The sequence below is a fragment of the Eriocheir sinensis genome, chromosome 61 (genome assembly GCF_024679095.1).
Source record: "Eriocheir sinensis breed Jianghai 21 chromosome 61, ASM2467909v1, whole genome shotgun sequence".
NCBI classification, from domain to species: Eukaryota; Metazoa; Arthropoda; class Malacostraca; order Decapoda; family Varunidae; genus Eriocheir; species Eriocheir sinensis.
Window position 1 is genome coordinate 9,414,090 of NC_066569.1, and position 12,500 is coordinate 9,426,589.

General features: G+C 44.2%; 2 protein-coding genes across 3 annotated transcripts in view; one reads left to right on the forward strand and one right to left on the reverse strand.

The window, feature by feature from the left end:
* LOC126986396 (microtubule-associated proteins 1A/1B light chain 3C-like) overlaps positions 1-9,278 on the reverse strand; it is a 31,707-nt gene extending 22,429 nt beyond the window's left edge. The window contains exon 1 of the mRNA XM_050842538.1: positions 6,922-9,278. Within this exon, the coding sequence (XP_050698495.1) occupies positions 6,922-7,093 (172 nt within the window). The 5' untranslated portion in view covers positions 7,094-9,278. The remainder of the gene's footprint in view (positions 1-6,921) is intronic.
* Positions 1-12,500, forward strand: part of LOC126986394 (uncharacterized) — a 46,694-nt gene that overhangs the window by 1,594 nt on the left and 32,600 nt on the right. The window contains exon 2 of one of the 2 annotated variants that reach the window (XR_007739690.1): positions 10,497-10,686. The exons of the other annotated variant lie outside the window; for it this stretch is intronic. The gene's annotated coding sequence lies outside the window, so the exon portion shown is untranslated. The remainder of the gene's footprint in view (positions 1-10,496; positions 10,687-12,500) is intronic. 2 annotated transcript variants of the gene reach the window in all.

Below are 12,500 nucleotides of genomic sequence, written 5' to 3' on the forward strand. Positions count from 1 at the left end.
ATAACGTTATAACCTCCTCCTCCTCCTCCTCCTCCTCCTCCTCCTCTTCTTCTTCTCCTTCTTCCTTCTCCTCTTACAGTACCATAACCTTCCTCTACCTCCTTATTCCTCGCCTGGTACCCCCCCTCTTCCCTCTTCTCTTCCTCCTCCTCTTATTCCTCCTCCTCCTCCTCCTCCTCTTGTACCCCATTCTTTCTCCTTTCTATTCTTCCTTCCTCCTACCAATACTAATACACGTCTCTATGATAGCTCCTCCTCCTCCTCCTCCTCCTCCTCAGTGCTATAATCAATTCCTCTTGTAATATTCATCCTTTCTTCATCTTCCTCTTCTTCTTCCTTCCTTCTCTTCCTTTCTTCATATCTTTTCGCTTTTTTTTTTCCTTCCATTTTCCTGTTTTTTTTCCCTTCCTCATCCTGTAAACCTCCTTCCTGTTGTTCTTTTTCCTCCTCCTCCTCCTCCTCCCATTATCACAATCTTCCTCATGCCTTCCCTCTTCCTCTTCCTGTGTGAACATCCTTTCCTCTGACCCTTTACCCTCTCCTCCTTCTCTCCTCCTCCTTCTCCTCCTCCTCCTCCTCTATAACCACCACCAAAACCATAATCTCGCTCTCATCTTCCCCTTCTTCCTCCACCTCCTCCTCATTGTCCTTCCCCTCCTCCTCTTCCTCCTCTTCTATTGCAACACCATAACCTTCATACTCTGCTCTCATCCTTCTCTTCCTCCTCCTCTTACTTATAGCCCTGTCCTTCCTCCTCCTCCTCTTCTTCTTACGCCAACCTCACTCCTAGCTCTTCCCTTCCTCTTCTTCCTCCTCATTCTTGCCCTTCCTTTCCCTTCCCTTCCTCTTACTCCTGTTACTCCTTCCCTTCCTCTTCCTCCTCCTTCATATTCTCTCTTTACTCCTGTTTGTCCTTCCCCTTCCTTCCTCCTCCTCCTTCTTCTTATCCTTCCTTTCCTCCTCCTCCTCCTCCTCTTATTACTCCTGTTTGTCCTTCTCCTTCCTCCTCCTCCTTCTTGTCCTTCCTTTCCTCCTCCTTCTGTTATTCCTGCTTGTTCTTCCCATCCCTTCCTTGATTCCTCCTCCTCCTTTCCCTCTCCTCTTATTACTCCTGCATGTCCTCCTCCCATCCCATCCTCCTCCTCCTCCTCTGTACTCTACGCTCTCTCCTTGCTCACGTGTCTGACCCACATGACCCTCTGTGCCCTTCCTTACCCCCCCTCCCTCTCTCAGACGGGTTATCCCTCACTCTCAACCGTTTTCTCTTTTAATCCTGGTTGTGATGCATTCCTAGCCTAATTTTGCCGTAATACTCTGGAGTCTGGATGAAGTATTTGTTGGTTTGAATATTTGTCTGTCTGTTCTTCTGTGGTATAAGTTTTCATGATATATCTTATTGTTTCTTGTTTTTTTCTGAAGTATACGTTTATTTGTAGTCTATGTTCGTGTCTGTCCCATTTTCTCTTATCTGCGAAGCCCTGTATCCCATTTTCTCTTCACATTTGTTTTAGTAATGGCCCAAATTACGTTGCCTATACTCCATCGGTTTACTATATACTCTTAAGTCCGTTTTCTTCCCTTTACTATATCCTTATCTTGTAGCTGTCCCCCAGTCTATGTCCCATTTTCTTTATCTAGAAGGCCATGTACCCCATTTTTTACCCATTATGTTTTATGCCAAACTTCAGTACATTAACAATCTGTCCGTCTTTTTTTCCTTAGTATTCCTTTATCTTGTATCTGTCTTCCTATCCTTGTCTCATTTTCTCTTATCTGCGAGGCCCTGTCCCCCATTTCCTCCTCCCATTAATTGTTGTCCTGTTGTGGTTCTGGTTAGGTTTTCAGTGTCAATATTAATACTGTCCATTTTTTTCCTTTAGTTTACCTTTATCGTATTGTATTTGTCTTGTCCCATTTTCTTTTATCTACGAAGTCATGTGCCTTACTTTGTCTTCCCTCTTGTCATATTGTGGTTCAGTTTAGTCTCAATGTCACTTTTTTCCTCAGTATATATTGTGGTTCAGTTTAGTCTCAATGTCACTCTTACTAGTTTTTTTTCCTCAGTATACCTTTAATTTTTATCTCTTTTCCAGTTAAGTTCCATTTTCTCTTATCTAGAAGGCCCATAACCCTCCATTCTCTCCCTCATTTGTCCTTTTGTGGTTCAATTTGCATTTTATCACATACTCCGTCCGTTTTTTTTCTTTAGTATCCCCTTATTTTCTGTCTCCCTATCCTTGTCCCATTTTCTTTTATCTAGGCGGCTCTCAACCCCATTTTCTTTTTCCTCGTTTGTCCTTATCAAGCCTTATCGTACTCAGCACATTGTCTTTTCCGGTTTGTCCCATAACTATTGAAAAAAACGGTTTTGACACGACAGTTTTAAGTTTGGGACTGATAAATGCGATAATGTTCTGAGTACGCTTATCCGGGAAGCTGATCAAGCCCATATTTTCAAACATACCGGAGCTCACACGTACGCCCACATTTGATACGGATTTCGTAGAAGTTGTGGGTGATTGATTGATTGATTGATTGATAGTTTATTGTTGCAGGTAAACAACAAGGGAGAAGGGAGGAACATGCCATCCCAACCCCCAGTCCATAGGTAGTTTTATGAGCCTAGTGATAGTTTGACAAGGCTGCTGCACCATGAACGTGAAAAACACACATGAAAACCAGATTAAGCTCCTCTGTGCCCTTTGGAAAAACTAGTTGTGAGAGCCATAAGTGTCTGATGGCCAGTTCGACAGTACAACATAAACGCCCAAACCAAACCATATTATCCACAGAGATCCGTCTTTTCTACTCAATACCAGATACTAACAAAGATATATCCTGTGTAGTTTCCAAAAAAAATCATCCTCCTTTTTATATCAACGCAAAACACTCGAGTTACAGGGAATTTTCATCGTATTGTGTGTTTGGTTTGGGAGCTTACAAACTTGATGTATTGGACTGTAAAATTGGTCCTGAGCCTTGAACCTCTAAAAGGGAGTCGACAATAGCTTTTATGCCATGACTCAAATGTAGTGAATCTTATCGTGTGTTTTTTCTATCTGTCTGAAACACTTATATGGTCACGCGCGACTTTCTAACGGTGAGTCATTCAAGGTAATATTGTAGGAGTGGTGGTGGGAGCCGTAGTAGTAGTAGTAGTAGTAGTAGTAGTGAGAAGAAGAAGAAGAAGAAGGAGAAGGAAGAGAAGGAGGAAGTGGAGGAGCAGGAGAAGAACAAGAACAAGAATAACATCAAGAAAACAAGAACAAGAAGAACAAGAACAAGAAGAAATGCTGAAAATGATGATAATTATAAAAAAAGAATGATAAAGGTGAAGAAATATAAGAAAAATAAAACAACAACAACAACAACTACTACTACTACTACTACTACTACTACTACTACTACTACTACTACTACTGAGAAAAAATATTTATCACACACGTGCTTCCTTTCTCCCCACCAAATCAGGGCTGTGCAAGGTCTTTCACACACACACACACACACACACACACACCTCAAGCCACTCCCTAACCAAGACCAAGACCAGGCTGAGGAGAAATCCCAACCCACCTGTGACATCAAGATCAAGATTCGTCCCTCGCTGTATCCATTTTAGCAGCAATAGGATGAAAGTGAAACAAGGGAAGACGTGGCCGAGGAGTGCAGAGAAAACAGTAGAGCATAAACAGTAATTGGCAACCTCTCCCATGGCAACAGGTGGATAGTGTGATTCTTTTTTGTATATATTATTCTCTCTCTCTCTCTCTCTCTCTCTCTCTCTCTCTCTCTCTCTCTCTCTCTCTCTCTCTCATCCATTCGTGTTCATTAACTGACTACTCTCAACAACGATTTTTCTTTCTTGCTTTCTCTTTCTCTGTATATATCTATTTATCTGTCTATCTACCTATCTATCTATCTATTTATCTATATATATGCAGTACTTAGTTAAACGCCCTTTATATCCTTATTTCTCACACGTATGAAAGAACTTCTCGCCCATAAAATACATAGAATAGCCGTGAAGAAAAGATATTAAAACTTATCAATGGTCAAACTACATTAACGCCTGGCTGTATTACAACTCTCTCTCTCTCTCTCTCTCTCTCTCTCTCTCTCTCTCTCTCTCTCTCTCTCTCTCTCTCTCTGTTAGTTATACCCTTTGACATCAAATCTAGCAATATCAAAAAGTCTAGTTATTGCCTTTTGCAACGATCTTTCTCTTATAGCCACAAAATATATACAATAAATAATAAATAAGTTAATCGCAACGCAAATAAGGATGACTTAACAAACAACATACCGAAGCTTCTACAAATTCTCCAAATTCTTCTCAGTGCTTAGTAGATCTATAATTATTTTAGCCCGTGTCACAAACTCGCAAGCTCTCTCTTCCTCGGCCATTCCCATCGACATCGGTCCCAACAATAATATTTCCCTCGACCTATCTCTCATAGCCACATAATATATACGATGAATAATAAAGGAGTTAACGTAAATGCGAATAAGACAACTACCATATTGTAATGAATCTTTTACAATATCCCAAAATCCTATTATGTAAAACTGTATTACTAAAACGCCCGTATTACAAGCTTTCCTTCAAATCTTTCTCTTGCAGCCACAAAATAAACGATAGAGGTCAATGAGGACAGGAAAAGAAGCAACAGACCCAACTATATAACAACCTTTCTAGTAGTACGACAATGGCTCCAACTATATCAAGAAAAGACCCCATTCCTTACGATCTCTCTAATAACCAGGAAATAAATAATAAAAGAGGTCAGTGGGGACAGAAAAAGAAGCATCAAAACCAGCTATTACAACTTTTCCAACAACATCAAGAAAAAAACAGACTCCATTCCCTACGATCTTTCTCTAATAATCACAAACTTATAAGAGGTCAGCGAGGACGTACAGAAGCATATGACTCTGCGGACATTTCAAGTACTACAATGACTCCAACAACATCAAGGAAAAAAAAAGACTCCATTCCCTACGATATGTCTAATAATCACAAACTTATAAGAGGTCAGCGAGGACGTACAGAAGCATATGACTCTGCGGACATTTCAAGTACTACAATGACTCCAACAATATCAAGGAAAAAACAGACTCCATTCCCTACGATCTTTCTCTAATAATCACAAACTTATAAGAGGTCAGTGAGGACGTCAACAATATCAAGGAAAAACAGACTCCATTGATCTTTCTCTAATAATCACAAACTTATAAGAGGTCAGTGAGGACGTACAGAAGCATATGACTCTGCGGACATTTCAAGTACTACAGTGACTCCAACAATATCAAGGAAAAAAAAAAAGACTCCATTCCCTACGATATGTCTAATAATCACAAACTTATAAGAGGTCAGTGAGGACGTAAAGAAGCATATGACTCTGCGGACATTTCAAGTACTACAATATGACTCCAACAACATCAAGAAAAAACAGACTCCATTCCCTACGATCTTTCTCTAATAATCACAAACTTATAAGAGGTCAGCGAGGACGTACAGAAGCATATGACTCTGCGAACATTTCAAGTACTACAATGACTCCAACAATATCAAGAAAAAAACAGACTCCATTCCCTACGATCTTTCTCTAATAATCACAAACTGAATAAGAGGTCAGTGGGGACGTAAAGCAACATATGACGCTGCTAACAACATTTCAAGTACCACGATAATGATAATAATGATAACTGATAACGGCGAGTGCTTTCAAAGTGCAGGCAGGCGGGGGGAGAGACTGGTCGTTGCCGTTGGTCACTACTCGAGTTCATCTTATCTCACACTATTATCATCTTTTAAAGGACCTAGTGACTGCCCCATGCGCCGAGAAAGCCTAAACACTGATATGATATACTCTGACACATTAATCTCTATGGTAACACATGGAGACAGTTAGATAAGGATGGGAAGTGTGTGTGTGTGTATGGGTGTGTGTGTGTGTGTGAGAGAGAGAGAGAGAGAGAGAGAGAGAGAGAGCAGAACGGATGAGTTGCATATAGTTGATTCTGACCTTCCCTAACCCCTGTATATGGTGCTCTCTCTCTCTCTCTCTCTCTCTCTCTCTCTCTCTCTCTCTCTCTCTCTACCTTTCTGGGTGCTGTCCAGTTATCTAGATGGGTACATGTTACTTGGTCAGCGTCTTATCACAGCTGTATACACACACACACACACACACACACACACATGGTAGGACGTGAGCGCTAAGATGTAATGGTATATATAACTAATAATAATAATAATAATAATAGATACACAAGCACAATGGAAAATAATTATATGAAAATTGCCAATAATGACTCATGATGATGATGATGAGGAGGAGGAAGAGGAAACAATAAAAAAAAATTCGATTAATGCAGGAGGAGGACTGAAGGAGAGAGTGTGGGGGGGAGGACGTGGGGAGGCTTAGATTATTGCAACATGGAGCGAGAGAGGAATTCAAAACATGGATCATATGATACAAAATGGAGGAGGAGGAGGAGGAGGAGGAGGTAATGAAGGAAGGGATGGAGGAGGGAGGGGGGGGAGATGAAGCAATACATGAAGGTCAACGAGAAGATACGTGTAGAAGAGGAGGAGGAGGAGGAGGTGCAGGAAGAGGAGGAGGAGGAGGAGGAAGTGAAAGCAATAACCGGGAAGGAAGCAGATGAATAAGAAGGGAAGAGAATGACACGGAGAAAACACACACACACACACACACACACATAACAGGAAGATACAAACAATAAAGAAGAAAAACAAAAAAACAAGAAGAATGAACAAACAGAATACACAAAGAACAGGAAGAACAAGAAAAACAAAAAAAGAACGAGGAAACCACCAATCACACACACACACACACACACACACTACCCCCCCTCCCCCACACACTAAACAACCCCAAAAACAAGTTAAAAGGTCCTTACTGTAACTGTACATCTGCTTGAAGGTTTTGGGCACCACTACGGGTCCTGCAATGCCAGCGCCGAGGTAGGGGAAATAAGCAGTCTCGCAGTCCTTACTAATGCTTGTACTGCTGTCCGGGGCTTTAGCACAGAACACACAGCTGCACCTCATCACACGTGGTCGGGGCCTCATGTTGCAGGTAAAAATGCCGGTACCGTTGCGAAGGGAGAAAGGGGATTGGAGGGTTCAAAGAGAGAGCGAGCCGGTCACGTGTTCCTAGGGTCAACTCGTGTCTGCAGCTCGCGTGATGTCTGTCTGTCTGTGTGTATGTGTGCCAGGGTGTTCCTCCTGGTCCTCTTTCTCCTCTCCCACCTCTTACACTGTCCTTATCTCTCCCTCTCTCCCTCCTACAAGCACTTCACAAGGCGCCAATCTGTCTAATAGTGTGGATTTGAGGCAGCGGTGATGGTGGTGGTGGTGGTGACAGACAGGGTAGCCTACAGACCGACCAGCCGGCTCTTCCTCCTCCTGCTTCCTCCTCCTCCCTCAGCACTGGTTATCACGTGTGACCTGTTTCTCCTGTTGCTGTGGGATGCTGTGCTGTCTGGGGCTTTCTATGGCTTGTTCTGTGTGTCTGGGTTGGTCTGTCTTGCTGTCTTCTGCTTGCTGTCAGTGGCGGTTTTTCTGTGATGTCAGTTTTCATGCACCGAGGCTTCTTAAATGCTGTCTATTGTAACCGTTAATGTCGTTACGTCTGTTATCGTTGTTGCTCTTGTCTGTTGTTAATGGAATGCTGTTTTTCCTTGGCTGTCCTGTTTTGCTGTCATTGATTCCTGTTTCGCTGTTTTTTCACATGTATACTTCTGTTACGTTTATCTGTTTCCTGTTGGTCCTGTTACATGCTATTCTTGCTGTTGTGATATCCTGTTTTCCTTGGCTGTCCTGATTCTGTTGTCAATGATTCCTGTTTCGCTGTTTTTTCACATGTATACTTCTGTTACGTTTATCTCTGTTTCCTGTTGGTCCTGTTACATGCTGTTCTTGCCGTTGTGATATCCTGTTTTCCTTGGCTGTCCTGATTCGGTTGTCAATTGTTCTTTTGCTTCCTTTTCACTGTAGACTACTGGATGTTTATTTCTCTTACCCTGTTACTGTTGTCTGCTGTGATTTCTGTCCTTGATGTTGATGGAATGCTGTTTTCTCAAGGCCTGCTGTTCCTCTGTTCTCTTCACTGTACTGGGCTGTTCCTGTCAACTTATAATCCTTACTTCTGTTTACCGTTGTCTGTTGTTACTGTTCTTGCTGTTGGTGAATGCTGTGTTTTTTCAAGGCCTGCTGTTCTCCGTTTACAAGTCTTGGGAATGAGTTAAGTGTTTTTCCAAGGCCTGCTGTTCTCTGCTGACAAGTCTTGGGAATGAGTTAAGTGTTTTTCCAAGGCCTGCTGTTCTCTGCTGACAAGTCTTGGGAATGAGTTAAGTGTTTTTCCAAGGCCTGCTGTTCCCGTTTACAAGTCTTGGGAATGAGTTAAGTGTTTTTCCAAGGCCTGCTGTTCTCCGTTTACAAGTCTTGGGAATGAGTTAAGTGTTTTTCCAAGGCCTGCTGTTCTCTGCTGACAAGTCTTGGGAATGGGTTAAGTGTTTTTCCAAGGCCTGCTGTTCTCTGCTGACAAGTCTTGGGAATGGGTTAAGTGTTTTTCCAAGGCCTGCTGTTCCCGTTTTCAAGTCTTGGGAATGAGTTAAGTGTTTTTCCAAGGCCTGCTGTTCCCGTTTTCAAGTCTTGGGAATGAGTTAAGTGTTTTTCCAAGGCCTGCTGTTCCCGTTTTCAAGTCTTGGGAATGGGTTAAGTGTTTTTCCAAGGCCTGCTGTTCTCCGTTTTCAAGTCTTGGGAATGAGTAAAAATTCGTTGGTTAAAAGATGAAAAACAAGGTCAGTCGTCCGTTGTGATGACTTACTCTCGTAGCCAAGTATAGTTTCTTCCAAGTTACAGCTCGTTATCTTAAAATGCCGTTCGTCTTGCTGTTCTTGCGGAAAATATCAGTGTTCTTCTTCTCGTTATTGCTGTTTTGGCTTCTGAGTAATCTATCCCACGTTGGCCAGCTATGGGGAAGATGACCGTTGGAATAATTAAAAAGATCCTCCTTCGAATCTGTCCTTGCCATCCACACACCTTCAAAAAACCTTGTTAGGCTTTAAAACCACCACCGAATGACCTCCAAACACACTGCTCCACACGTCACTGAGTCCTGTACTAGTCCTCCCTGTGTGCACCCTTATGTATGTATGAGCTGGAAGTTAGTGTGCACCTTGTATATAAGTGTGTGTGTGTGTGTGTGTGTGTGCTTGAGGATTGGCTGGCGAGGCGAACGTATGCGAGGGAGTGCTGAACGGGGAATAGGCTCAGTACCTCTCTCTTCCTCTCTCTCTCATCCGGTGCGTGTTGCTTAGGGAGAGTGAGGGGCAGGGAGGGTTAAGGAGGGGGTGTCTGATAAGGGGGTTAGCAGGGGGAGGGGCAGCAGGGGTAGGTATTGTTACTCAGTGCCTTGTCTGCTCATGGTACTTGTTGCCATGGGACGCCTTGACCTACGATAGGGTACTGTGTGGTTCCTTAGGGTAGGTTGACTCTACCTATCTCCCTGCTCTAGTTCTCCATCTCTCCCTCTCCTTCCTTTCTTCCTTGGTTTCTTTTATTCCTTCCCTCTCACGTCTTCCTATCTTCCTCCTCTTCCTCCTCCTCCTACGTCCTTCTTTCACTCCCTGTCCCTTCTTTCTTCCTTGGTTTCTTTTATTCCTTCGTTCCTTCTTCCCCTTCACGTCTGCCTATCTCCCCATCCTCCTCCTTCTCCTCCTATGTCCTTCTTTCACTCCCTATCCCTCCTTTCTCTTTCCATGCTTTCTCTTATTCCTTAATTCCTTCTCCCCCTTCACGTCTTCCTATCCCCCACAACCTCTTCTTCCTCCCTTCTTTCTCCTTCCTTGCTTTCTTTCATCTCTTCTTTCCTTCTTCCCTTCCTTATTCCCCACCACGTCCTCTTCCTCCTCCTCCTCCTACGTCCTCCTTTCACCCCCTCTCCTTCCTTTATATTGCCTTTCATTCCTTCATTCCTTCTCCGACCTCACGTTTTCCTATCTCCCCAAGTCCTCCTCTTCCTCTTCCTCCTCCATCCTCCTTTCATCTCCTACAGACATTTCTCTTCTCCATGCCCCCTCTACCTCCTCTTCCTTCTCTCCTTTTCATTCCCTTCTCCTCCTCCTCCTCCTTCCTCCCCTCCCTTCTTCACCCCTTCTCCTTCTTACCCTATCCTCCTTTTTACCCCTTCTTTATCTTCCCTGCACCACTCCCACTACCACTGACAAAAAAAAGGGAGATAAGGAAGGAGATAACTTGCACATATGAAACAAAAACTAACACTATCTCTCAGTGTTATAGATAAGATAAACAATTTACTGATAACTATTATATATTGTTTTAGGGTGCATTGGGATCTGTTTAATTGAGTGCCCCCTTTTAATACCTACTGAAAGAAACTAATCTCTCTCTCTCTCTCTCTCTCTCTCTCTCTCTCTCTCTCTCTCTCTCTCTCTCTCTCTCGCCCCAGTGCTGCCAAACGCCCGCCAGGTCCTCCCCCACTAGACGCTCTCTGATTGGTGGACGCCGCTGGGCCCTCTCGCGTGATTGGCTACACTGCTGCGCCACGCCCCTCCTCCTTCCTGACCTAACCGGCGCCAGACTGTGTTGCCATGCAGGGCTGGGGGAGGACATTGACCCTGTTGGGGGGGGGGCGCTAAGTGGGTTCTGGGGTGTGATGGGGAGGGGTGAGGTATCGTAGGAGGTGAAAGGGAGAGGTGGGAGGGATGTGGGTAGGGGGTCAAGTGCAGTGATATGGGTGTGTACTGGTGGTGGAGGTGGTGGTGATGAGGGTGATGGTGGTGACTGGGGATAGGGTGTGGAGTTGAATAGTAATGGAGGGGGGTAGGTTGTGGGTCCATTTTTCAACACCTCCTCTTCATCCTACTCTCTCTCTCTCTCTCTCTCTCTCTCTCTCTCTCTCTCTCTCTTCTTCCTCCTCCCGGAACTGAACTATGGGAGTGAATTAAACGTAAGCTAAACGTACTAGGTGTGAATTAAACGTACGGGAGTGAACTAAACGTTTATACCCACGAGTATACGTACATAAGTGCTTCAATCCTTCCCGTAAGCCACTCCTATATCACTGAAAGCAGGCAGCCTCGCAATGAGCCAAAACGCTTTCTGCTGCCTGCTCGTCCATGTTTCCCAAGTTTCCATCCCTCTCTCCTTCACCCCCTCCTCCAACCCTGTGTGGTGGTGGTGGTGGTTTAAATTGTTTCGGTGATGGTGGGCTTGCAAGAGTGGTCAGGATTAGGTCAAAGAGGGATTAAGGGGTTTGGGGGGGTATAAGGAAGAGAAGATTGGGGGTTGGGGTGATTAGCAAAATGGTGGTTGCCGGTTGGTACCACAGCACATAATGAGACTTCTTGTTACTGCGTTTGCCGTATCTATGGTGTAAAGCGTTGTAAGTATGTATCCTGCTGTACTAAACTGTTTGACTATACTTCAGTTCTCAGTGTTCTGCGTATATGGGGTTAGTGAGGCGTGTTGGACTATCCCTCAATGATTTACTAAGTTCTTGACTCAGTATTCCAGGGTTAAGGGAAGCGTGGTATCACATAACAGTAAACACTCCCCGTCCCCCCGCGCGGTGTAACTTCCTTTATGAATGGTCGTATGACACTGATATTATGTAAGTATATATAACATGGCTCTTTATGTCTAGTTGGGGTGAGATTTAAGCTGGAGGTGGTTGGAGGCTAGTGTGTTTTGTTGCTGGGTGACATTGTGTGAGTGGGGTGACGTGTGGGAGGTGTCCTGTCTCGTTGGGGGTGGTTAAGATAGGGTGTGTAGGAACGCGTAGTGTATGTGTGAGGGTGGGGTGATGGGGTGTAAAGTCTTGTCTAGGTGGGGTGAGATTTAGTGGAAGGTGTTGGGAGTTTACATGTGTGTGGGTGGGGTGACGTGAAGTTAGGGGTGGAGAGGGGTGAAATGTCCTAATTCTGGGTGGGGTGAGAGTTAAAAGTGGGTTGTGGGTGTGGTTGTGAGTGGGTGAGGATTGAGGTGGGGAGAGCAATGTACTAACGTCCTAAGCCTGGCTGGGGTGACGTCAAAGGGGTGTGGTTGGGGGGCGTAGTGTGTCATGGAGGCGGGGTGACAGTGTGTGGGTGGGGGACACGCGAGGGAGAGTGTGGGGTGGTGAGGCGGATTGAAGTTGTTTTGTGTGGGGGGTGGGGAGTGGGCGTGGGGATGTGTGGGGAGGATGTTGGACGGGGAGAAGGGGGGAGGGGAGGATATCGGGAGAGAAGGGGGATTGGGAAATGTTACAATTCTCATTTTTTCTTTTCTTTTTTCATTCATTTTCTTTAATTCCTTTGTGTGTGTTCGTGTTCAGCTCTACGTAACGTTTTCTTGTTGTTTTCTTCTACTTTCTTACTTATCTACTACTACTACTACTACTACTACTACTATTGTTGCATGAATGATATACACTTTTATCGATTGTCATATTGCCAATTCATGTTCTTCGCTG